Here is a 27,211-nt window from a genome sequence, read left to right on the forward strand (position 1 = left end):
CAGGGTTGTTGTTTTTTTGTTTGTTTAAAAATGAGATGCTTACAAAATGTCATTATGGCCTAGAATGCATTTATTCAAGTATAAACAAAACACACTGTAGCTTTTCATTATATGTGAATTAAGCCATTGACTGAATTCGTAACTCATGTTCCACCATGATTTGTTTTACCACGGTTTAATAAATAAGCCAAAATTGACTAAATTTGTGCGTCACATACTGAGCTATAAATTAGGCTATACCTCATTTGTATTATATATAGTATGGTTAGGTGTGTGTCATGTATGTGTTTCACTTTTTTTTATTTTTTATTTTATTTTAATTCCATTTATATCCCGCCCTTCTCCGAAGACTCAGGGCGGCTTACAATCTAAGCAATAGCCTTCATTCTATGTATATGCCTGCTTATTAGGGCTTTCACACACACCCCAAGCGGCATTATTACAAAGTCAGCTTAATTGCCCCCAACAATCTGGGTCCTCATTTTACCTACCTCGGAAGGATGGAAGGCTGAGTCAACCTTGAGCCTGGTGGGATGCGAACCTGCACTAATTGCAGGCAGCTGGTGTTACTTAAGGAGGCATTAGCCCACTGCTCCACCAAGGAGCAGGCAGCTAAATTTCATTTTTGATGTGTGCCGTTGTGCCCATAGTAAAAAAAATGACAATAAAGGTTATCTTATCTTATCTTATCATCTTATCTTATTGTCAGGGTTCTATCCAATATATGAACTTAACCAGTACTGATTAGTTGTGTTACCCAAAAAAGGTGAGTCAAGATACGGACTGAAATCAGCCTTTCAATAAATTCCTCCAGATTAAATAGAACCTGAAGTCAATAAGAAGAAAAACTCTTTGTTAACCTTTTGAGTCATCTTTGCAATTATTATCAATCTTATTTGATTTGAACACATGGTTAGGACCCCATCCAAGTAACAAGCTAGCAACTCAAGATGTTCTCATGAAAAAAAATTCCAAAGCTATCTATTTTTTTATTTTCCTCCTTTCCAATTGTGTATTCAGGCTTATGGTTCCTTGTGAATGTCTCCTTTTATGAGAAGCATGACTTTTTTAATGACTGTTTGTTTAACACTGTCAACATCCAATCTAGTGAAATACTATTTTTTTTTCTTTTTATGGCAAAGAAGGCCTCAAACATTCGTCTGAGTTATGAACACCGGGCATACTTCTTTTTTTTTCTTCTGAAAATGAACAGGATGTATTTTCTAACTGTTGTGCTGACCTGTGGTTTCTTCTTTCCAGACCAAAAAGAAAAACAGATTGAGATTTTCACTCAATTTAGTTTTAAGCCATTCATGCAAAGGGTTTCAGCTGTAGGAATAGTTTTAATGAGAACTTGCCTTAGGCTTCAGTCATATACACTCATCTCTCTATGTTTAAACCAAATATAAAATGTGAGGACACAGATTACATGTTGTTCAGAGATAATAGGTTTGGTTGTCTGCATCCCTTCAAAAAGGGGACTGGAGGTGAATGGTTGAAGCAATTGGGTATGTCTAGTTTAATGAAAAGAAGGACTAGGGGTAACATGATAGCAGTGTTTTAACATCTACGGGGCTGTACAGAGAAGAGGGGGTCAATGTATGTTCCAAAGCACCTGAAGGCAGAACAAGAAGTAATGGATGGAAACTAATCAAGGACAGAACCGATCTAGAACTAAGGAGAAATTTCCTGACAGTGAGGACAATCAGTGGAAAGACTTGTCTCTAGAAGTTGTAGGTGCTCCAATATTGCAGGTTTTCAAGAAGAGATTGGACAACCATTTGTTTGAAATGGGCAGTGATGGCAAACCTTTTAGAGACCGAGTGCCCAAACTGCAACCCAAAACTCACGTATCGTTGGGTGCTGGGTGGGCATGGCCCATTGGGTGGGCGTGGCTGCGGTAGTAGCAGACTGGGTGGGGGGGGGAGTTCAATCAATCAATTCCAACTATGCGAGATCTTTTTTTTCCCATGAGAAGTTGAAATTGATTGATTGATTGATTGAACCTTTTTTTTTGCACATGTCAGCGGAGACCTAAAGTGAAAAGGTTTTATAAAACCCAGCTGAAGGCCTAGGGCTGGGGCGACGGCGTGCATGCCCACAGGTGGCACGCATGCCATAAGTTCACCACCACATGCATAGGGTTTCCTGCTTGAGCAGGTGTTTGGTCTAGATGAAGTCCAAGATCCCTTCCAACTCTGTTATTCTGATAAAAATGGGGAGGGGGGAAAATAAATGGAGGACCCTAAGGGTTAGCAGCTGACATGTTTTAAGAAGATACGGAAAAGCTGAAATGAGTTTTACAAAATATGAAAATGAAGTGTGGATATTGTTGCAATAAGCTAGTCAGAAATATTCACGGAAAAGAAACATGGAATTCCCTGGCCACCTGTAAGCTAAACAAATCTAACACATCAGGAAAAGTCTGGTAAGACTATTTCTCTTGAGGTGCTAACGCCTGGTTTGGGAATTTTCTTAAGGAAAGTCATTTAATCACATGAGCCACCTTCTGTGATTGCAAGTGCCTAAATTTACCCTTTCGGGGATGAATTGGATCACAGGTTTTTTTGTTTTTGTTTTTAAAGAAAAATAGCTGAGTTGGAGGAGAAAAGAAGGCATAATGTAAATGCTGGTTGTTTGAAGGCTCATAAAAAGACCATAACTCTGGTCTTACGGAAACAGAAAAAGTGTTGAATACAGTAGCTTGTGCCCTGATAGGTCCTCCCTGTATTGTTTGCAGTGTTGAACGTAATGTAGAATTGCAGGGCAGTTCCCAATCATGCAAATCTGGCACCAAAACATTATATTGGTTACAAAAGAAATTTGTAGAGGTCGAGTCTGATGACTGACTCTGAGTCAGACCCATGCAGTGTTTCAGATTTTTCCATATTATTCTACAGGAAGTTGTGAAATATTTTGCTATGCATTTAAGTAACTTATAGAATATCTATTCTTATAGCTATCCTGGCTCCTCCGATCATCCCCACTTGCCACTACATTTATCCAGATGGTATATCTTAAAGTGTAATTGTAATATCCAAGGATGATGTCCACAGTGAAGTTGGCAATTAATGAGCTTTCTGCAAATTCTGCCCTTTTGCAGTCTTACCCTGGAGAATTTCTTGTTATTTTTGAGCACAGAAGGGGGTGATAATGGGAAAGATAACTGAGGTTTCCAGCCAGATATTCTGGAGATATAAAGGGATTTTTAAAATTATTTTTCAGTGGTGGGGAGAGAGAGACAGTTGAAAAGTTTGCTGAATTGTGCGTTTTTAAATAATACAAAGTTCACAAAGAGGGTAATTGTCCAATACCTATGATAGCTTCCATTTTGGAGAAACATGCCCATGAGTATCTTAAAATAGCTAACAAAGTTATAATGAATTCTTGCCTTGTTTGCTTCTTTTCTCCTGAACATTTATCATTTCAAGAACATTTTTTTATATGCCTATGGAGATTCTCACTCATCCACATCCTGGTTGTTCCAAGCGTGCTTTTTCAAAAGCAATAGCAATAGCACTTAGACTTATATGCTGCTTCACAGCTTTGCAGCCCTCTCTAAGGCTGTAAGAGTGCTTTACAGCCCTCTCTCAGTGGTTTACAGAGTCAGTATATCATCCGTAACAATCTGGGTCCTTATTTTACTGAGCTCAGAAGGATGGAAGGCTGAGTCAACCTTGAGCCAGTGAGAATCAAACTGCTGGCAGTTGGCAGAATTACCCTGCAATACTGCATTCTAACCACTGCGCCACTGCAAGAAAAGGCAACCCATTTGCACTATTCAGGTGACCCTGAGGGCACAGTTAAACCATCAAATGGCCTCAACCACTCTCAGAAAGAGTTCTAACAACCAGCTGACTGTAAGGAATATAAATGCTTCCATTCTCCACCATTCAGTCAGAACTGAAGAAGCTTCTTGGATGAGAAGTGAAACTCCTTCAAGGAAAAACAAAAAAAGTCCAGTTGCCTTTTGAAAAAAGCACCTTTGGGACATTTTTTGTTATAAAGCTTCCAGTCCAGGGGAGATTATGGCTGTTATGACAAAAAATAAACGGAGCATCCACAGCCTTCCCATTCTCCAGATGCGCAGAGTTCAATCCCACAATTTTCAGCTGCGTAAGAGTTGTATTGAGGAATTCTGGGAGTCAAAATCCACATATTTGGAGGGCAGCCAGGAAAGAGAAGACTATGCCAAGTCCTTTAAGCAGCTAAATTAGAGTTCGTTTTGAGTTGATCTCAACTCTGTGACTTTTATAGACACATCTATGTAATTTTCTTGGCAATAGCATGAAAGCACTTTCTTCATCCAAGATGCCTTTTGACTTCTAATCAGGTTAAAAGTTAAAAATATTCTTTCCCTGTTGAAATTCTTTAGGGAGGCATTCGCTCTAGAGGCAAATTTGACTTGAAAAATGGCACTTGCCTTCAGCCTGCTCATATTAGAAAATACTTAATAGGCTTTCATATGCTTTTTAAAGCTTTGTTCAAAGTAACATTGGTTTTCATTGTTTTCAGTGAAATGCCGTGAGTGGTACCAGTGAATTCAAAGAACAAGATATAAATTGCTTAATTAATTGAGCAATCAACTCTGGAAATGTAGGCATTTGGAGATGGAATGAATTCTGCAGGGCATTTGAAAATTGAATGAATATCTTGCAATATCTTGCAATATCTTGCGCATGCCCAATATCTTGCAATATCTTGCAATATCTTGCGCATGCCCAAGATGGCGGACGTGCTCGGCTGAGCTCCGCGAGCTCCAGCTGCTAGGCGTCCCTTGGGAGCCCCTCACGAGCCTTCGGGCTTTTGAGATGGGGATTGGGGGCTTATGGCATTAGGCAGCGAGGCAACTAGGAGGTCGACGAAGCTGGCAGTGACTTACTTAGACTCTATCTACCGAGCTGCCCGTCTGCTGGCCCTGCTGTCCTCCGGCTGTTTCCTTTTGCTGCTGCCTTTTCCGGACCATTTGCAGCTGCTCGTGGCCGACGCCGGCTGTTTTTCTTTCTTGCTGTTCCTTCCCGGACCGTCTGCAGCTGCTCGTGGCCGACGCCGGCGTTTCCTGCTCTTCGGGCCGTTTTGGGCCACCTTTGACGCTCCCAGACTGGCTCCGGTTGGCGAGGAGAACGCCCGTGGGTCTGTTCGGGCGGCGGCGATGGCGGCGACGGCAATGGCGGCGACGGCGTGGGCGTCGTCTCTGGCGCTGGTTGTGGTGGTCTTCGGGCCGCGCTTGGCGCCGGCGGCGGCCCGCGCTCGGCGCTGGCGGCAGCACGCATTCGGCGGCGACGGCGAAGATGGTGTGTTCTGGCCGTTTCCGGCGGCCAACAGCTGGTGGGACGTTTCTGGGGCCTGCTTTCGGACTGCTTTCGGCGGCACCGGCGTTTCTGGGACTGTGTGGCCCGTTCGCGGTGGCCGGTGGCTGGCTTTGGCGCTTTTTGGGCTTTTGGCCCTTTCGCCGGCGGTGGGGTCCCCATGTTGCCCTAGGTCGCCTCGGGCCGCTTTCAGCGGCGGTGTCGCCCTCGGGCCGTTTCGGCGGTGGAGAGGGCGATTGTCAGTCATCTTGGCGGCGACGGCGTCTTCAGGCCATTTAGCGGCGGAGAAGACGACCGCGGGTCATCATAATGGTACAAAGATGACGTGGTTCCTGCACCGCTTTTGGACTGCTTTTGCAGCGACGACGGTGACTTTGGACCATCTTCACTATCCTGGCCTGCCTACCCTTTTTGCCTCGGACATATGGACATATATACTTATCATCTTCCTGCCTACCCCCCCTCTCCCCTTGGATTTTGGACACACCTGGGTATCGGCCACGGTGGGAGAGTGGCTTGACTTTTCCATTTGCAGCCCCATAGAGGTGGGAGCTCTATGGGGTTTGCCTACCCAGAGGATATCTGGTCCACCTCCAGGAACAGAGTTGCAACCCGTCGTGAGAGGGCGGGGGGCGGCCTGTCTCTGGGGGCACCCAACTGAGTGGCAGTGAAGTTGGGTGGGGACCCAGATATCTGTCTTCATGTTTCGATCCTCCCATGGACATAACTAATGGGATGCCTATCCTGGACTTGCTAGACTCATGCGACAATACACCAGCACGGACTTGTACGCCCTCAGGGGTGCCCCCCTCTCCTGGGTGCGACCCGCCTCCTTAAACACTCCTAACCTCGATGACGGGCCCGAGTATTGGGACCCTGAGAGATGGCTGGGCAGGGGCAGGGGCCGTCAACACAAATTTAATAGAAGGCCTCTGATTACTTTTTTATCGAAATTTTTTATGGGGTTAGGGAGAGGGGTGGGAGATAGGGGTTGTCTGGCTATGGGGGGTGGCCAATCAACCATGGCTCAGGCCAGACTTGGGTCCGACCGCTCGGGGGGAGAACGGGGTGTGGTTGTCTCCGGGGCTCATGAGTGGGTCGTGGGATTACCGATTCCCACGACGGGGAATGGCAGCAGGTGGATAGACAGAGGGCCATATCGTTACCGGGAGGGCCATCTCCGCTATTTGCAAGCGGTGAGGCGCTCCGACCCTCTTCCTCTTCCTCGAGGTTCCGGGAGCGAGGATGTGCAGCCTCCTGAGCTCCGGCTGGTGTACCTGAATGCCAGGTCCGTGGTTAACAAAGCTCCCCTCGTTAGGGATTTAGTTGAGGGTGAGCACGCGGACCTGGCTTGCATCACGGAGACTTGGTTGGGCCCAGAGGGTGGGGTGCCTTTGGTTGACCTCTGCCCACCAGGCTTCCGGGTGCTACATCGGCCAGGAGCTCATGGTAGGGGTGGGGGTGTGGCGGTGACTATGAGGGAGACCTTATGTCCGCGGGAGACCACCGTTCCTCAGATAGTCGGGTGTGAGTCTCTCTTTGTGAGATTTGGTTCTGAGGCGCAGTTGGGCTTGCTGCTGGTGTACATTTCGCCTAGTCGCGCAGCGGCAGCCCTGCCCGAGCTGCTCGATATCCTCTCGGGGTTGGTGGTTGAGTTTCCCAAACTTATTGTTTTGGGAGACTTCAATCTACCATCCCTGGGAGGTTCATCTGAGCTAGCTCGGGAGTTCATGGCTTCCATGACGGCCATGGACCTGACGCAAGTAATTTCTGAACCAACTCACGAGGGAGGCCACACCCTTGACCTGATTTTTTTATCTGGACGGTGGTTGGATGATCTTGGTGGGGGCTCTCCATTTATTATGCCCCTGTCATGGACCGATCATCACCTCCTGCGGCTGGTCTTCCGTTTTGCCACCCCCCGCCGTGGGGGTACGGAGCCAATTAGATGGTACCGCCCCAGACGCTTAATGGATCCTGATAGATTCCAAGCGGCGCTGGGGTCCCCACCTGCCTCCATTGCTCACAACTCGGCGGATGCCTTAGTGGAAGCCTGGGAAAGGGCAGCCACTGAGGCACTTGACCGGGTTGTACCCTTGCGGCCCCTGACCCGGTGCAGATCCCAGCGAGCTCCATGGTTCTCCGCGGAGCTCCGGGAGATGAAGCGTCGGAAACGGGGCCTAGAGAGCTGCTGGAGGTCTAGCCGATCCGAATCCGACCGGTTGTGGTTAAGAACCCATATTAGGTCTTATCTCGCAGCGATGAGGGTGGCGAGGTGTAATTACTTCACCCTCATCGCGTCCGCAGATAATCGCCCGGCCGCCCTGTTTAGGGTGACTCGCTTAATCAGGAGGTGAGGGAGGATCCCTTGCAGGGTCGTGCCGAGGAATTTAGTCAACATCTGTCGGATAAAATCGCTCGGATTCGGACCGGTTTGGACTCCAGCTGGGCAGAGTCTGGCGATCAGGACACGGGCGGTCTTGTCAATGTTATCTGGGAGGAGTTTGATTCTGTGACCCCTGATGAAGTGGACAGGATTATGGGGAGGCTGAGCTCCACCACATGTTTATTGGACCCGTGCCCTTCCTGGCTGGTTTATGCAGCTAGGGAGAGAACACGAGGCTGGCTCCAGGCGGTCATATCTGCTTCTTTGAGTGAGGGTTATTTCCCCACCGTCTTGAAGGAGGCGGTGGTGAGACCTCTCCTCAAGAAGCCTGCCTTGGACCCAGCTGTATTGAACAACTTTCGTCCAGTCTCCAACCTTCGCTTTCTTGCGAAGGTTGTTGAGAGTGTGGTGGCGCATCAGCTCCCTCTGGTCCTGGATGAAGCAGATTATTTGGACCCCTACCAATCGGGTTTCAGGCCCGGGTACAGCACGGAGACGGCATTGGTCGCTCTGGTGAATGATCTCTGGAGGGCTCGGGATAGGGGATATTCCTATGTCCTAGTCCTATTAGACCTCTCGACCATGGTATCTTGCTGCGGCGTCTCAGGGGATTGGGAGTGGGAGGCACAGTTCTTCAGTGGTTCTCCTCCTATCTCCTGGGACGCTCGCAGTCGGTGTTGGCAGGGGGGCAGAGATCGACCCCTAGGTCTCTCATTTGTGGAGTTCCTCAGGGGTCGGTTCTCTCGCCTCTCCTGTTCAACATCTACATGAAACCGCTGGGTGAGATCATTCGTGGTTTTGGAGTTGGGTATCATCAATATGCTGATGATACCCAACTTTTCATTTCGACCCCAAACCACCCCAGTGATGCCCTCGCTGTGATGTCCCGTTGCCTGGAGGCGGTACGGGTCTGGATGGGGAGGAACAGACTTCAACTCAACCCTGACAAGACTGAGTGGCTGTACATTCCGGCATCCCGGGACATTCAAAATGTTCCATCGCTTTCTATGGGGGGTGAGCTCTTACCCCCCGTGGATAGGGCTCGCAACTTGGGAGTCCTCCTAGATTCACGACTTACCCTGGAAGACCATATAGTAGCCGTGACTAGGGGGGCTTTCGCCCAGGTTCGCCTGGTGCGCCAGTTGCGGCCCTATCTGGACCGGGATGCCCTGTGTACGGTCACTCATGCGCTCGTGACCTCTCGCCTAGACTACTGTAATGCTCTCTACACGGGGCTTCCCTTGAAGACCACTCGGAGGCTCTAACTGGTACAGAATGCGGCCGCGAGAGTTGTCTTGGGAGTTTCCCGGTACTCCCATGTTACACCTTTGCTCCGCGAGCTGCATTGGTTGCCAGTTGTCTTCCGGGTGAGGTTCAAGGTCTTGATTATGATCTTTAAGTCCTTACATGGCATGGGTCCGAGATACCTCGAGGACCACCTGCTGCCGGCGTCAACTCCCCTCCGCCCTGTGCGTGCCCACAGAGAGGGCCTCCTCAGGGTGCCTCCAGTCAGGGAATGTCGACTGGTGGCCCCCAGGGGGAGGGCCTTCTCTGTGGGTGCCCCGGCACTATGGAACCAACTGCCGGTTGAGCTCCGGATGGCCCTGGCTGGCTGAGGAATTCTGGGAGTTGAAGTCCATAAATTTGAAAGTTGCCAAGTTTGGAGACCCTGGTTTATATATTCTAGTGGCTTGCCTGTCAGTGTAGGTAGAGATGGTCTTAAGAGATTCTTTGGTTGGGCTGTTTGCTGTTGGCTTGCATGGCAGTGTTTTGATTGAGGTATTGTTTATTTCTTGATTATTAGTCTGATGTTAATGTTGGTGTTAATCTGTGTATAGGCTGATAATGTTAACTGATTTGAGTAATTAAATGTCTGCAAGGAAACAACCAAGCTCAGAGAGCACCAAGGACCCCTCATGTACATATGTCTCCACAATTCTACCTAACAACAAAACCATACTTACTGTTCTGCAAGAGGCTGGCTGGAGCCCTGAATACAAGAGTTCACTGTTGTTGCATTAATGCTGCAACATTACGTTTCAAATTCCATTTGTAATTCTTCTTCCTTCTTCATTGAATTAAAGATCAGATAATGTTCTAATTCTAGTGCCAGCCTGGCATTTGTCTTGGAGCACATTCCTTCCCCAAATGAAGGAATCCATGTGAACACCTGCCTTGTTTGCACAAAGTTCATGAAACCTTTACCTATCGTGCTTTTAATTATTTATCACAGGGTTCCAGTTAAGCTATTCATTATCAGCAGGCAGTAAAGGCGGAATTGAGAACCATCTTCTTATTAGCTGTACCATCTTGTGCTTGGCACAACCAAGTTCTGCTTCTCTGATTAATAAGGATTCTCCATTAATTAGTAACCTATTAACTCATTGTTTAGAGTTACCTGTTCAACACCTGTTTCCAATGGAACAGCTTGCAAGATGATAGAAGGACATTGCTATCCTATCCTGCTTTGATACGTTTAGCAGGATTTAACTACAAGTAGTCCTCGACTTACAACAGTTCATTTAGTGACCATTTGAAGTTACAACAGCATTGAAAAAAGGGACTTATGACTCTTTTTCACATTTAGAACTGTTGCAGCATCCCCGTGGTCATGTGATTTACATTTGGATGCTTGACAACTGACATTTATTTATTTATTTATTTATTTATTTAGTTAGTTAGTTAGTTAGTTAGTTAGTTAGTTAGTTAGTTAGTTAGTTTTATATACCGCCCTATTCCCGAAGGACTCAGGGCGGTTTACAGGGCAAAGTTTAAAAACAATATAAAAGTTAAAATAGAAACAGAATTAAAATAAATTAAATTAATTACTAGCCCAACAAATTAAAGCAAAGTTTAAAACTTAAAACCCCTTAGTCCAGGCCAGATAGATCAAAAAGCCACGTTTTCAGGTCCCGACGGTTGCAGTGTCCCAGAGTCATGTGATTCCATTTTGCGGACCTTTGGACCAGCAAAGTCAGTGGAAAAATCCGATTCATTTAACAACCCGTGTTGCTAATTTAAAAACTGCAGTGATTCATTTAACAAATGTGGCAAAAAAGTCATAAAATGAGGCAAGGCTCACCTAGCAAATTTCTCACTTGGCAACATAAATTTTGTGGTCAAAATTTGAGGACATCAATGGTGGTTGTAAGTTGAGGACTATCTGTATGTGTAAGTGTACAGGTAGTTCTTGACTTATGACCACAACTGGGAGCAGAATTTCCATTGTCAAGCGAAGCAGTTATTACACGAGTCACACCTGATTTCATAACCTTTTTTTTTTGTCTTGGTTGTTAAGCAAATCTGGATTCCCGCATTAACTTTGCTTGTTTGAAGCTGGCTGTGAAGTTCACAAAGGATGATCACATGACTCTGGGACATTGCAACCATTGTAAATACATATCCCTTTCCAAGCACTTCGTTTTTGATCATGTGACTGTAGGGATGTTGCATCAGGACTAGTTGTAATCATTTTTTTTAGTACCTTTGTAAGTTCACATTGTCACTAAATGAATGGTTGAAAGTCAAGGAAGATTCTTTGGAAATGTAAGGTGAAGTTCTTTGTCATTTATTACTGGTGTATTTATTGTTATGCGTTGCACAGTCTGCCTCAGTATCCTTGGGGTAAAAGGACAGAGCTTCCTTTTCTGACTTTTGTCCTTTCCCACTGGGTTCAGCAGCCTTTTTTTTCCGTTCAAGCAGAGCCACAGCTGGTCTCTGAAGTGAAAATTTTAAAAAAAGTTATCAATTCATTTCCTTTTAATTATTTCCATATAGCCCTTGGGAGCCAGGGTTTAATGCATTCAGCTGCAATGCTATTTGGAATTTTTACTTTTATTACTTCTATCTATCATGGGAAACACCAACGGTCTTGATAAATTATTCTTTCAGAGCAAAAAGAAGGAAAATTCTCAATAACGTGGCTGTACATTTCCATGTTGCGTGACAGCGCCAAGTTATAAAATGGCATGAATCAGAGACTTCAAACAAATATAAAAGTAGACACAAATGCTGTCTGTTTCTTTTTTAATCTTTAGTTTAATACGTTAGTGTCTTAAAATGATCTTCTGAGTGGTTTAGGATCATTACAAATACCATGTTATACTTCCATTTTAATTGCTCCTGGAGATCTTAATGCTAAAACAGCACCATCCACATGCCAACAAGAACACTGAATTTAGCTGAAGCACAAGATAAGAAAAAAGACTGACACCCCTCTTTTTCTAGCATGTTCACTGGCCATGAAACACTGATCTTGTACAAGCTTTTGGTAGCCAACAAGGACATTGATATTTTGGAGGAGGCTAGGAGTTGCAAATGGGATAGTCTGCTGGGAGTATTTATAGTTATAGTTATAGTTTATCATATTTGTATACCGCCCTTCTCCCGAAGGACTCAGGGCGGTGAACAGGGCACATATAAAATACAAGGTACAAAAGTTAAAAAGAGAATTAAATGCAAAGCCCATTAGCTAAAACAATAAATAATAATGTAAAAACCACAATAAAAAACCCCAACACATCCCCCATCAGGCCAGGCCGTCTTGTTCAAATAAATAGGTCTTCAGATCGCGTCGGAAGGAGCGAAGGTCGGGCCCCGTCCGGAGCTCAACTGGCAACCGATTCCATAAGTCCGGGGCGCCCACAGAGAAGGCCCTCCCCCTGGGGGCCACCAGACGACATTCTCTGACCGGTGGCACCCTGAGGAGGCCCTCTCTGTGGGAACGCACAGGGTGGAGGGAAGTTGACACCGGCAGCAGGTGATCCCCGAGGTACTCCGGACCCATGCCATGTAGGGCCTTGAAAACCATTACCAAAACCTTGAATCTCACTCGGAAGACAACTGGCAGCCAATGCAGCTCACGGAGCAGAGGTATAACATGGGAGTATCGGGAGACTCCCAACACAACTCTCACGACTGCATTCTGTACCAGTTGGAGCCTCCGAGTGGTCCTCAAGGGAAGCCCCATGTAGAGAGCGTTGCAGTAGTCCAAACGCGAGGTCACGAGCGCATGAGTGACCGTACACAGGGCATCCCGGTCTAGATAGGGCCGCAACTGGTGCACCAGGCAAACCTGGGCGAAGGCCCCCCTAGTCACAGCCACTATATGGTCTTCCAAAGTAAGCCGCAAATCTAGGAGGACTCCCAAGTTGCGAGCCCTATCTACGGGGGGTAATAGCTCACCCCCCATGGAAAGAGATGGAATATTCTGAATATCCCGGGATGCCGGTATTTAACTATGAGATGGTCATTTCAGGACTCACAACACATTCCTCATGTGTGCTCCACCTTAAAAAGTCAGGAAGGCTATGGACAACAGAAAAGTCCATAACTATGTTCAATCCATACTGTTGTGAGAGATGTACCATACCATTTCTTCGCTTTGAATTTAGAGCAGAGGTGACCAACCAGCGGTGTTCATGGGACAGAGTTCAGATTTGGTAAGATGGCAGATGGAATGTTGTAAAGCAAGTTCTAACTCTGTTGTATGTACAATCCATTTAAACATCCCCCCCCCCAAACAACCCTCAGAGTGCCTCTAAAGTGCACAGTGCCATCTTCTGACCATGATCCAAAAATGTGCAGCATGCAGTGTTTTGGACTTCTCTTGTTTTAGCCCAAGTTTCCTTTTACCACAAGACCTTACACTTCCTCCCTATTAGTGTCAGAGCCCAATTTAAACTCTTGGTGTGGTGGATGGCTGTTCTTCAGTCCCTGCCCCACCACATGGCTTGCCATGATCCTGTTTTTTTATTCAACTGATAGACTTTTTTCCATCCCCATTTCACAGGTTTTCCACCCCATTTTTTTGCATTTCAAAACCTGGTCTCTGATTATGAAATTCTACCTCACCATCTCTACCCCGCCAGGTCCACAAATTTTTGGGATAGGTTAAAGAAAGTTTTGAAAACATACATATTTTATAAAATAATTTGATCGATAGGAGAATTTGGATAGAAGTTAAAGTTGAATAGTAGGGCTTATTTGTTGGAAAAGATACTCAGACAACAGAGGTACCGTGTTTAGAGATTCAGGATTTTAGAGTTACATCATAATTACTTGTACTGTGACTGGGGTATATTGCCTTTGTATAATTTAACTGTTGTTAGTTTTTACTTAGTTTTGTTTGGACCTCTCCATGGGGCCCATTATGCAAGCAAATAGCATTTTTCTTTATTGCTTGCTTACTTGAAAGTGATTAATGTTATAATCTTGAAAACCAGAATGGGTGATTCTTGGTCCAAAAGTTCATGTGCCCCTTTTTTATTTCCCCTCACCCCTCCTTAGTTATGTTACTAAAAAAACAACAGCATTTATTTCTTACTACTTGGAGTCGGGGAGCTCAACAAAGATGGAATACAATTTCTAAAGTAGAGTTCACTTGGTTTACAAAGAAAATGAAGAAAAGTTCCTAAACTCAGTCCTACAACCCATCCTGGAAGAGGGTGAGTGCCATAATCTAAACCCTTCACTGCAACCTGTTGTTCTTCCCAGTGGTAAGTGTGATCTTTAGTCTCCAAAAAGTTCTCCACTCCTGTTACAACAACCAATACAGTAAGTCCCACCTCCATTGGGACATATTGCTCTGCTGTGAATAATACATTTCATAAATAAATAAAAGAACATGAATAAAAGATGCCTTCACTAGAATTTCTTCACCATGGCATGGTGTCTGTGCCCTCTAGAAGCAAAAGAATTTTCCTGTAGTGCAGCCATGGCAAACTGTTGCAGCTCCAAGCTTTTTTTTTAATCTGTATATTTCCCAGTGTCACTTAAAACAGAAGTCCCCAACACCCAGTCGATGGACTGACACCAGGCCGCAGCATGCCAGCAACCAGGCCGCGCAAACAAGTGAAGCCCCATCCATGGAATACAGGCAGAATGCAAAATCATGTCCCCCAACCAAACCCCTCTCCACAGAACTGGTCCCTGGTGCCCAAAAGATTGGGGGAGGCTGAATTAGATAGTGAGATGGGTGATGCATAAATTGGATGGATGGATGGATGGATGGATGGATGGATGGATGGATGGATGGATGGATGGATGGATGGATGGAGAGAGAGAGAGAGAAGCAAGCTATCTTAAAAGCTGATGATGGCCAGTTCTATTTGCCTCTGAATGACAAATCTCTTGAAGGGGGTTTCCTGACTTAGACAGAACAGCTAAAATAGGTAAAAGGATGAAGAATTTCTATTTCCGCTATGTTGTCTCATGATTTAATATGAATACGTGATGCAATTATTGATTGAAAGTTGTGACTCTTGAAGGATTATAAGGTTTCTTTGACTTCTGTGTTACTCATTATTGTCAGTAATTAATGTATTTGTTTGCATGCTTGTCCATTTCTTTTCTTGGAAGGTACTGAGAATTGGCTTGCAATAAGACAATTTAACAAAAATGGTTTTCCTGCAATTAGTTTGTCTATAATCCCGAAAAAGCTTTTCAGGACCAATACAATCCAAGGACTCCCTGTCTTCCAAGAAATGGTATCCATAAATTTAAAAAACCATCCTGGATGCCATGTGCAGTGCCCATGGACACAATTGCTGCAGGCAATAGAGCTGCACAATATTTAGGTGGCAACGCTGCTAACATCAGATGTTTTTGCATTGACAACAGATGGAAATGTAGCCATCTTTTCCCTTTCGCTTTTAGAGTTAGATGATGCTGGGGGGGGGGATGTGAATGAGAATCCAGCTAGACATAACAACACTAAACTTAGCGTGAGAATCAAGGTTATTGAGCTCAGAGCTGATAAAGAATTGGTGGGCTGGAGAGCTGGAGAGGAAGCCTGCGCTTCAAGCTAATTGGGGAATGTGATTTATGACTGTTAATTGGAGGAGGGAACTGTGCTTTGATACTATGTGCCCAGGGGAGGGGAATTCAGTTTTTGGCTTCGATTATGTAGTGCCGATATTATGCTACTCGAATAAAAGATCCTTTAAGGTAAACGATGCCTCAAAGTTCTTTTGAAGAGTTTCATCTGTCGGAACCATGACATTAGGATTCAAAGGCATCATCTGCTTTAGAGTATGGGGAAGTATGATTTTAGCATCTACCAGCAACTCTTTAATGTCTTTTCACAAGATCACATAGCAGCCTCAAATTAGATTGGCCTAAGGAGTTGAGGTAGACTCTATGTTTGACACCTGCTTCAACACTCAAAGTGTAATAGAAGGGAGAAGTATTTGTACTAGAATTTTTGCTGCTCAGTAGCGGTGCAGATGCAGGTAATGCACATCATTTCCACGCTGGACTGGGAAAGAAAATTTCCCTGAAACTCTGGAGTGCTGTTGCCAGTCAATATTGAACATACAGGTGCCACTGAATCAACAACTTGGCAGTGTAAAGCAGTTTCCTGTGTTCCTATGAATAGGATTATCCTATCTGAGCTGCAAAACACCAGACAACCGGTAGACAGCAGCAAAGAGTCAGAGCTTCTGTATCCTTTTGCTGCCATCTAAACATCTACATTTCTGTAGCCAGATATAATGGCTAAATAGAAGAGAATATCCGTAGCTCAGGGTTGAATGAGGTGGAGTCCTTGGTGCTCTCTGAGCTTTGTTGTTTGCTTGCAGACATTTCATTACCCAACTAGGTGACATCACCTGTGCTGGTGATTTGGGATTTTGCTCCCTATTTATATACCCTAGCTTACCCTGCCAGTGTTGGTGGGGTGTGGTTTTCTCCTTGGTAATTTCTTGATTGGGGTATTGTTTTCTGCTTGTTTGCTTGGTATTGATCCCTGCTTATCTGGGTGTTGGCTTCTGGAAAGGATGTGTTTTAGTCTTTCTGATTCCTGCCTAGATTTTTTATTGTCTCTTTTGAATGGTGTGTAAATATGGCTTATGGCTCATATGGTTTATGGCTCATATGTCCGAATGCCAAGTTTCCAGGAATTCCCTAGCATTTTTGGATTTAGCTTGGTCTAGGATGCTCACTGTTTCCCATTTGAAACTATGGTTGAATCTGTCCATGTGTTGCAAGATTAAAGAGTTTCATCATGTCTTCTGACTGCTAGTTGGTATTCATGGATGCACTCTGCTAGTTTTCTACATGTTTGTCCCACATAATGACAGTTACAGTCCTTATGTTGTATGTTGTACGTGACACCTGTTTTTTTTCTCCTTGGGCTACTCGGTTACCAAATCAACTCAGCTTCCAGACACAGTGGATGTATGGTAATAAAGTTGACTATTCAACTCATTTCTTGGCTCTTGCTACCAACTCTACATTCCTTTTCAACATTTATCTTAGCAAATAGGTAGATTAAACAGGGTAATATAGAGAGCATATAAATGAAGAGGGAGTCTTAATGTTTGATTTCCCGTTGCCTTGTCTGATCTGCCTTCTGAACAATGAACGAAATGGATGATGGCATGTCACTATTGTTGCAATGCAAAACAAAATAAAACACACCACCACCCACAAACAAGAAAAACCAGTAACCCATCTCTTTGTCTTAAGGGGAAATGACCCAGAAGACTATACATCCAAGGGAAAAATGCAGGACTTTTCATACAATTCGTACAAGAAGAACTGGAATTGCAACTCTGTTCTGTTGGACCCTTCCTGAAGCATGCACCTTGACTGTTCTTTTTTCTTGTGTGTGTGTGTGTGTGTGTATGTGTGTGTGTGTGTGTGTGTGTGTGTGTGTGTTTTAACACACCCAAGCTTGGTACTGGTTGCAAAGAGTGCGCACATAGTCTGTTCTTGTTCGGAGCTGTGTCCCTTTTAAAAAAATTCAGGTATAGCGGTAACCTTGTTGCTGCTGAATATTTTAAAGGAAGAGAACACTAAAATTGCTTGCTTAATTAAATATGTATGCCAGTTACAGGCTTTTGCATTTAAGATGGCTGGAATCAGCTTGGCAGGAGGAAAGGGAAGGATAATGGGGCAGAGAAATAATTCATTTAAAAAATTAATCAGTATATGGGCCCATTAGTGGGTATATGACAGAACAAAGTAAAACAGTCCAGCAAAAGCTCAGTTCTTTATTTGCATATACCATATAGACAGAATCTTGCCCAACTAAACCTTTAATACTCTCACCTCAATGGATATATCCTAGAGCAGGGATCTTCAAACTCGGCCCTTTTATGACTCATGGACTTCAACTCCCAGAGTTCCTCAGCCAACATGCCTGGCTGAGGAATTCTGGGAGTTGAAGTCCACGGGATATAAAAGGGCCGAGTTTGAAGACCCCTGCCCTAGAGAGTGGCTATCTTAAATCTCTTTCTCTTCCCTTGATCCAGCGCCAACTATGCTGTCTCTTGTCTCACTCCCCTCGTTGGAATGTGCTCCCTCCTTCCTGGATCCTGCTGCTTAACTATAATCCATCACACCGCCGCCTCCTTCACAGAAACATTCCATCACAGTATATTTCAGAAGGGACTTCAGCTCTCTGCCTTTCCAGTCTCTGACGATTAAAAAGACAAGGCCACCTTGGCAACAATTGGGAATGTGGAACTATTTATCTTTTAATATATCTGTTACCAAACATCTCAAACTGGTGTGGATTAATCTCATGAGAAGGGACGCGGTGGGTTAGGACGCTGAGCTTGTCGATCAGATGGTCGGTCGAATCCCGAGTGCCACATAACAGAGTGAGCGCCTGTTACTCGTCCCAGCTTCTGCCAACCTAGCAGTTCAAAAGTACGTAAAAATGCAAGTAGAAAAATAGGGAACACTATGGTGGGAAGGTAACAGCGTTCTGTGCGCCTTTGACATCTAGTCATGCCGGCCACATGACCATGGAGATGTCCTCGGACAAGCGCTGGCTCTTCGGCTTTGAAACGGAGATGAGCACCGGCCCCTAGAGTTGGAAAGGACTAGCACGCATGTGCGGGGGAACCTTTACCTTTACCTAATCTCATGAGTCAGCTAAGCAAGGACATTATACAGGTAGTCCTTGATGTATGACCACAATTGAGCCCAAAATTTTGTTGTTAAGCAAGATAGTTAAGAGAATTTTTACCAGTGGTGGGATTCAAATACCTGAACAACCGGTTCTCTTATTGGATGCAGGCCTGGGCGTCCGAGGCCTATAACGGACTTCCGGAAGTGGCATCCATGCACTTCTGGCAGGCCGTTCTAGGCCTGGGAGGCCTCCTGCAGGCCTCCCAGGCCTAGACTGGACTTCCAAAAGCAGTGTGCATTCAGCCAGTTCTCCGAACTCAGCAAAATTTAGCTATCGGTTCTCCCGAACCGGTGCGAATCGGCTGAATCCCACCACTGGTTTTGACCCATTTTATGATCTTTCTTGTCAGACTTGTTAAGTGAATCACCAGTTATGAAGTTAGCAACACGGTTGTTAAGTGAATCTGGCTTTCCCATTGATTTTGCTTGTCAGAAGGTCATAAAAACTGATCACATGACATCGGGACACTACAACCATTGTCAGTACATGCCAGTTGCCAACTGTCTGAATTTTGATCATGTGACCATGGGAATGCTGCAATGGTCATAAGTGTGAAAAATGATCATAAGTCATTTTTTCCAGTGCTGTTGTAACTTCAAATGGTCACTAAATGAATAGTTGTAAGTCGAGGACTATCTGTATGTGGGGAAAATAGGAGGAGGAAGGATTATGAGGTATGCTGCCACTTTGAATTGTTTATTTTAAAAAGAAACCCATATAAAATAAATAAGTGTATCATAACATAATTGTCAGATGATATAAATTGTATAATTTGCTCATTTGCTCAGTAACATCATGGTATGCAATACAATATTGTGGCTTGCATTGGACTCCAATTTGTGGAAGTCTGATACGTGGATTTGATTGCTGATTTTGTTTTATTTTAGGCTTCCAACTTTAGAGAATTCTTTATACATTGCTTTGTTTAGATGCATAGAAATCAATTCCCTTAATTAAGTTTTCTTGAAATAATAACTACAGTGGCTTGGTTCACACAATGTGGCCAGCCACAACGTGGCCAGCAAATCATATTATGGCTTAGTGAGAGATACAAACTTGTTTGTGGCTGTTGGTTTTTTCCTGTTCTTGTTAAGAAATTACTCCCTGTGTGTGTTCTACAGAAGAGGATTCTTGGAAGAATCCTATATATAACCCATATACCCTATATGATGGGTCTTCATCATTTCAAAAACAACCAGTATTGATGTCTATTAAACTGAACACATAATAAATAGTCTTCTCATTTATACATAGTACATGATCAAAACATTAGAAATCTGGTGCGCATAATCAGTGGTATTCCATACACATCTGATTGTCACTTGGTCAATAACCTTCCTTTTTGAACTTTTGCTTAGCTGGCTGAGGGATTCTGGGAGTTGAAGTCCATCCGTATTTAAGTCGCCAAGGTTGAGAAATGGTGGACTGTGCTATTTGCTTCTGCACATCATCAGAGAGATGAAATACTGAACTTTAGTTCTGAGACTTATTCTCAATGGAAATGCCAAATGTACAAATCTTATTGGCCAGAGTTGAGCAAAGGAGATGACTTAAGCAAAACCATGCTCAGATCCTGCTAGGCACCTTGTATAGATTCTCCAGTTTTTAAGTTTGGAATTCTCTGGACCATCACATGTTATGTGATGCTTTGTTTATACTTAAGCAATAAAAATAGTTTATATCCCAGAAATCCACATGAAATTGAATCACATGGAACTCCAATGACTGGTCATGTTGTTTGGTCCTTGCTAAGTTTGTATTTTCTGTATTTTCTGTAGTGATGTCTGTACATGTTGAAAGAGAACCAGCAATATGTTCTCCAGAGAAAGAGATTAGCTCACATGGTGTAATAAGATGGTGGATTTGTTGTCACTGTGAGTTGTGGTGGTGGGGGGCATGAAAGGAGGCTCAGCCAATCTCAATGTATACATGGTTGTACTTTGACAATAAAGGTTCATTCATTCATTCATTCATTCATTCATTCATTCATTCATTCATTCATTCACTTCCTTGATGGGCAAAATTAGCAAGCAGACTATGGGATTTTCCATTAATGTTCAGTTTGTATCACCTATCTAGCTCCCTCAAGAAGGAAAATAAATATTGTACTAATCTTGTAACTATTTCTCATATGAGCGGTGTGGTGGCCTAGTGGTGAAGATGCTCGCCTCCCACTCTGAAGACAGAGAGTTCAATCCTAGGTAGCGGCAGATGTTAGTCTCTTAGGGCGCAAAGAAAAAATATCTGCTGCAAACTCTGTGTGGTGTCAGAAAGGACACCTGCCTGAGCACCATCTAGTTGCCTCAACTCTATCCTGAATAGGGACTACAGGGTCGTGAAAAGGAAGGGTGCCTGTCTCTCAATCATGGCTTACATGAAGACGTAGAATAATTCTTCTGATACAAGAGTGGTCATCTGTTCTTTAGATAAACTTTTGGTTCTTGAGTTACTCCATTCTGTCTGAACTCTTTTTATCTTGCAAGATAGAAAGGCAGATGGTTGAATTTCTTGGCCAGGCAGGCATGCAGATCAATCTTTGGTGCAGCAACAAACTCTAGTCATAACCACCACCAGTAATGCATTTTCCTTGCTCCTTCTCTCAAACAGCCCCTTGTGCGCAAGTGTAAACCTTTAAGATGTCTCTCAGCAATAGAAAGCAAGTGAGCACTTCAACACTGAGGAAAATCGCTGCCGACATGAGTAACTTAATCGAAAGTCTGGACTCAAGGGAGCTTCATTTTGAAGGAGAAGAATTGGATAGTGATGTGGTACATGATCCAAAAGCTCCCGGTAAGTCAATAGCTCAAGCGCATAAAAGGCTTCTTTGAAACCTGAGGGTTCTTTTTAAAAAGAAGGTTGATAGTTCTTACTGAATGAGGGGGAAGAGATGTGATTCAAATGTGATTGAATTAGACTGAATCGGAGCTCCAGGAGCCTTGATGCCCTTTGTAAAGTCTTCAGCAACCATCCTGGCTAACATTTCTCTGTTTCCTGTACTATTAACCCTACTTCTTTTACCAATTAAAAACCAAAACTCTACATTTAATAACTCCAAAAGCTCCTTTATTTTTTCCAGGTGGTGAAACCTTCAAAATCCCAACAGATTATATAAGGCCTTCTGGTTACCAGAAAAAAAAAGTTTGAAAATTTGGACCCAGGTTTTTTTCTTCCAGGAATTTTTGGTAACCGGGTTAAGAGAGGAATAGGAGTGTTTTATGTCCAAAAGACTTGCAGTCCCATTCCTTCCCTTATTTTCCAGTTTAAATATGAAACTGCCAAAATCCAGTCCTTTTGTCACTGTGTTTCAGAGGTGACATCTTGCGCTGCTTTGGGAAACAAAAAGCTAAGTGTTTGGCAGCTGCATGACCTGTGCCTTTATCCACTCCTGTTTTAGAAGTCTTGGAGTCAAGTCTTACAAAGATCACGAGAAAGCAAAGAACTATACTGGGTGCAAAATTTTAACATTTTAAAATTTTTATTTGATAATATTTTGTTTTAATTGTTAAATTCCTCATGCTGTATTGATTTTTTATGTTTGTGTGTGTGTGAGTGAGAGAGAGAAAGAGAGAGGAGAGAGAGAGAGAGAGAGAGCAAAGGTAGGAGAATAGAACCAAATATTTTTAATTAATTATTTTTAATTCAGTATGGAATCTGAAGTGGTACCATCTATTCTCTTAATTCAGTGTTTGTCAGTCTTAATCGATTTTAAGATGTGTTGATTTCAACTCTCAAAAGTCCACACATCTTAAAACTGGTGGGGGAAAAACACCTTGCCCTGAATCATTCTGAAATACAGTAATGGCAGGGGGCTGTACATAACTAGAGATGAGAAAAACTTGGAATTTTCTAATCTGCTCTGAGCTTTCTCTTCAAAGAGGTTTGCTAACAACTGCAACTCCACATGACAATTAGGTGGAAGAAAAGAGATACAGAAAACCCCAGGCCTTTACCATTATTTAGCAATTACTGTGTTGGGATTGCTGTGGCTTCGACTGGTAGTGCTGGATAAATTACACATTGATAGATAAACATCAGCTAGTTGAGAAGGACAAACTTATTCATCCACCATCTGCTTATGCATGTATAAATATAGTGTTCCTACTTCTATCTTCGACTGAGCAACACGACTTCGCAACTAACAACAACAACAACTTCTATCTAGCTGAAGTTATTCATGTCCAAAGGACATGTTGAAACCAGTGTAACAAGTTAACTATAAACAACAAGTCCTGTTGTTTTCAGTGGCCTGGTTCATTCAGTGTGCTGTGCCATAATGTGATGTGCTTCCCTTAGAGGCACCCAATCAACTATATTTTATTCAACAACCAGTGGTTTAGTGCAATATGCAAGCCATATGGTAGTTAATAGTATCATTTTTAAAAAGCTTGTTTGTATGTAAAAATTACTATGGGCTATCTTGGATTGCATTGAGTTTACTAGCATTGAGTCCCTGATTATCAGAGGTGGGTAGGACATATCGTCAGAATGGACAACCACTGTATGACTTGCCAGTTGCTCTACAGTTGTACTGGAATCTGGGAAGAGACCTTGAGGTCAACCATGCAAAAATGCTATGAAAGAAACCCTTTGCTATTGTGACAACTAGCCAAGGGAAGTAGAAGCTAAAGCTGTTGACAAAATCTGTTGACGAGCCCTGTGCTATGAAGCCTCCACCAGAAAACCATGAGTGACAGCACCCACAGCTACTACAACAGTGTACTTCCAGGGACCTGGAAGTTGGAGATCCATTGTTGTAGTAGTTGTGAGTGATGTTGCTCATGGTTTTCTATCAGTTTTTGATAGTACCTCTCTTCAAAAGTGGTGGAGGCTTTAGATAGATAGATAGATAGATAGATAGATAGATAGATAGATAGATAGATAGATAGATAGATAGATAGATAGATAGATAGATAGATAGATAGATAGATAGATAGGTAGGTAGGTAGGTAGGTAGGTAGGTAGGTAGGTAGGTAGGTAGGTAGGTAGGTAGGTGGGTGGGTGGGTGGGTGGGTGGGTGGGTGGATGGATGGATGGATGGATGGATGGATGGATGGATGGATGGATGGATAGATAGATATACTGTAGCTATAACAAGTTGTGTGTGTGTGTGTGTGTGTGTGTGAGAGAGAGAGAGAGAGAGAGAAAGAAAGAGAGAGAGAGAGAGAGAGAGAATTTAATATATAGATCAGAGCATATATGTATATGCTACATGGCTGATTTGTTTTGATACAGCCCAAAGTGTGAATCAACCTTGATTTGTAAACCACAGTTGATTGACATTGTGTGCCAACTGTGTTTTTTATTCAACAAAGTATGATTAGACAAACTATAAGTTACTGCCTGATTTGATCCAGGATGTGAATAATGTTTTGCAGTAGAACAACCCAAATTCAGTCCCTGATCTTTCAATCCAAACAATCAATTATTTTAGGTTTTTATTGTGAAACTTGTCTTAAAAAATGTATTAAATTTCGTTTTCTTTTACATTTCACTCAAATCACCCTCTTGGCATCAGGTTTCCTATCTAAAGGGGAAGTGACTAATGCAAAATAATCTGGAGCTTTTATTCATTTGAGAGGAACTGCTACACCCCATGGAGCGCTTGGCTGAAGGAATCCCCATTGTGCTGCCATGTCTCAATCTGTCATTTAACTGCTTTTGCTGTAACCTGTTTAACGTGCGCTTTAAAACCCATGTAAATAACTGATACCTGGCCATCTCATTCTTTGCAGTGGGCATTCCATTCTCAGCCATTTATAACACTAAAGGATTTAAAGAGCCACACGTGCAGCTCTACCTAACCGGGTGTCCTGTCCGAGTACGGGTTCTAGAAGTGGAGCGTTTTACGTCAACAACCAAGGTCAGATCTACTCTCTCAGTCATACTTTCATGTTTGGCAAGGCTGCAGGAGGCCTAGTGGGTCAAAATATTTTTTTAAAAAAATAGACGACTATTTTTTTTAAAAGCATCGAATATTATGTTTAAAATCTTTTTAACCTGATCCATAGAAATGGCTGGGTAGGAAGTTTCTGTGTGCCATTTTTTAGAAATTGGTACACCTGATGATTTGCACCGGAATCGTCACTACTGAATCTTAATCTTTAATCGAGGGAAATTTTCACCAAGTGTGATAGAAGGACAAAGGAAAGGAGGAAGATTATTTTTTTCTTAAATTTATATGCCTGTCAGAATCCATTTATATCACATTCATAAATGTATGTTTAAAACATTATTTTCCCCCCCCCATGGATTCTGCCATCTCCCGAGGAAGGAGGAGTGCATGTGGATTCAGCCTGCCTTAGGTTATTTCAAAAACCAAGGGAACCTTTTGAACTGGGGGAACAAAAGGGAAGATTAGAGAAGAAGGCATCTGGCCTGTGTCTTCGTTTAATTCTGTAGAGGAAGAAGGCAATAGCCATAAAGATTCAAAGTTCCTTTTTTCCCATGAAAGGGATGACATGAAGTAAAATGATGGGGGCTGACCAAATGGGGTTGAGGGAAGGGGGGTTGAACCGGGATCCCTTTATAGAGTTTCAATTTGTAAAACAATACTAAGTCCTGTCTTGTATTTCCACAACCAAGCATGTCCTAGTAAAAATTCCTTTTGGACTAGAACTGACTCCAAGAGTTTTTGTTTTCCTAAGACGTGGTTTGGGGTGGGTCCTGACAATGCCCCTGGTTTCACTATCCAAAGATTGCTCTGAACCAATTTCATTCCAGTTTGACCTTTGTAGCTTTTCCATGCATCAGTGAAAAGAGGTGTTTTGTACAGAAGAGGATCGCAGAATCCATTTTGTGCCCTGGCAGACTTCCTCCTTCCCTCAGATTAAAACATAAAAATCAGATTTATCTGAAGTCCCAGTTACCCTTCAAAAGTAAAAAGGTGAAGTGGTTAGAATGCAGTATTGCAGGCAAACTCTGTCCACAGCCAGGAGTTCGATTCTACTGGCTCAAGGTTGACTCAGCCTTCCATCCTACTGAGGTCAGTAAAATAAGGACCCAGATTGTTGGGGGCGATATGCTGACATTGTAAAATGCCCAGAGAATATAACATTAAAGGTAAAGGTAAAGGTTCCCCCGCACATGCGTGCTAGTCGTTTCCGACTCTAGGGACCGGTGCTCATCTCCGTTTCAAAGCCGAAGAGCCAGCGCTTGTCCGAGGACGTCTCCATGGTCATGTGGCCGGCATGACTAGACACCAAAGGCGCACGGAACGCTGTTACCTTCCCACCGTAGTGGTCCCTATTTTTCTACTTGCATTTTTTACATGCTTTCGAACTGCTAGGTTGGCAGAAGCTGGGACAAGTAACAGGCGTTTACTCTGTTACGCGGCACTCGGGATTTGACCCGCCAAACTGCCGACCTTCTGATCAACAAGCTCAGCATCCTAACCCACTGAGCCACCAAGTGGTATATAAGGCTAAGTGATATTGCTATCTTGGTCCTATTTTGCTCTTGAATCACAAAAGAGGTTCTAGGAACCAGTTATAGTTCATGGATCAATTCTCTGTGATTTGTGGCATCCAATTGCTTAGGAAGAGCAGGTAAGTTACATCTTTTCTCTGAAATGGTACTTATGAGAGGGGTTTTATGTACTGAGCTATTTTTATGCAACTTTTATGGTTGGGGAAATAATGTCTAATTCCTTTCCCCATAATATGTTTCTTTTTCAATGACACTGATTCAGGATAAATCTTGCTGAAATGTAATACAGGTAGTCCTCGACTTTCAAACATTCATTTAGTGAATGTTCGAAATTACAGTGGCACTGAAAAAAGTGACTTGTTTGTCACACTTAGAACCATTGCAGCATGCCCGCATGGTTGCCATCTCCCAGATCATGTGATCATCACCCTTTGCAACCTTTTGACAAGCAAAGTCAATGGGGAAGCCTGATTTCACTTAACAACTGTGATACCGGCTTATCAAGCACAGTGATTTTATTAATTGTGGCAAGAAAGGTCATAAAATGGAGCAAAACTCACTTAGCCATCTTGCCTATCAACAAAAATTTTGGGCTTGGTTGTGGTTGTAAGTCGAGGACTACTTGTATTAAATGAGAGCCTTGGTTAATTGATCTACAAGAAGGTCACTAATGGACTCTCTGTAGAACGTGCTAACATGAAAGAGAAGAAGAGAATGACTAAATAATCTTCTTTGAGCCTTTAACGTCTGGTTCCCTTTTTGAAGGTGCCAAGCCCCCGTGTTTACACCATTGAGCTGACCCATGGGGAGTTTACATGGAAAGTGAAAAGGAAATACAAGCATTTTCAGGAGCTGCACAGAGAACTCCTTCGATACAAAGCTTTTATCCGAATTCCCATCCCAACACGAAGGTGATTGCATGCAAATCTTTCTAAGCAGGGGTTTTGTTTGCGTGTAGAGTGGGAAAAGCACTCATACCTACCCAATTTTCATCCAGTGGTATGCTATGATTTGGTGAGAGCTCAGCACATTGTGATGGCTTTGTGATTTTTCTCTCGGACAATATTGTTCAGAGTTGTATCAGCTTTAGCACTACAGTAGTCTTAGTATATCTGTACCACCATTTGCCAAAAAGTTCCAAGATGGCATAGTTGGTTCTTTCTCTTTTTT

At 43.4% G+C, this 27,211-nt stretch overlaps 1 protein-coding gene across 1 annotated transcript in view; it reads left to right on the top strand.

Moving 5' to 3' along the window:
• PLD1 (phospholipase D1) overlaps positions 1–27,211 on the top strand; it is a gene marked incomplete at its 3' end in the record, with an annotated part of 135,026 nt that overhangs the window by 27,857 nt on the left and 79,958 nt on the right. The window contains exons 2-4 of the mRNA XM_081329791.1: positions 21,224–21,406; positions 24,349–24,476; positions 26,807–26,952. Of these exons, the coding sequence (XP_081185917.1) occupies positions 21,253–21,406; positions 24,349–24,476; positions 26,807–26,952 (428 nt within the window). The 5' untranslated portion in view covers positions 21,224–21,252. The remainder of the gene's footprint in view (positions 1–21,223; positions 21,407–24,348; positions 24,477–26,806; positions 26,953–27,211) is intronic.

Source organism: Vipera berus, assembly GCF_964194415.1.
Source record: "Vipera berus genome assembly, chromosome: 5".
Taxonomy (NCBI): Eukaryota; Metazoa; Chordata; class Lepidosauria; order Squamata; family Viperidae; genus Vipera; species Vipera berus.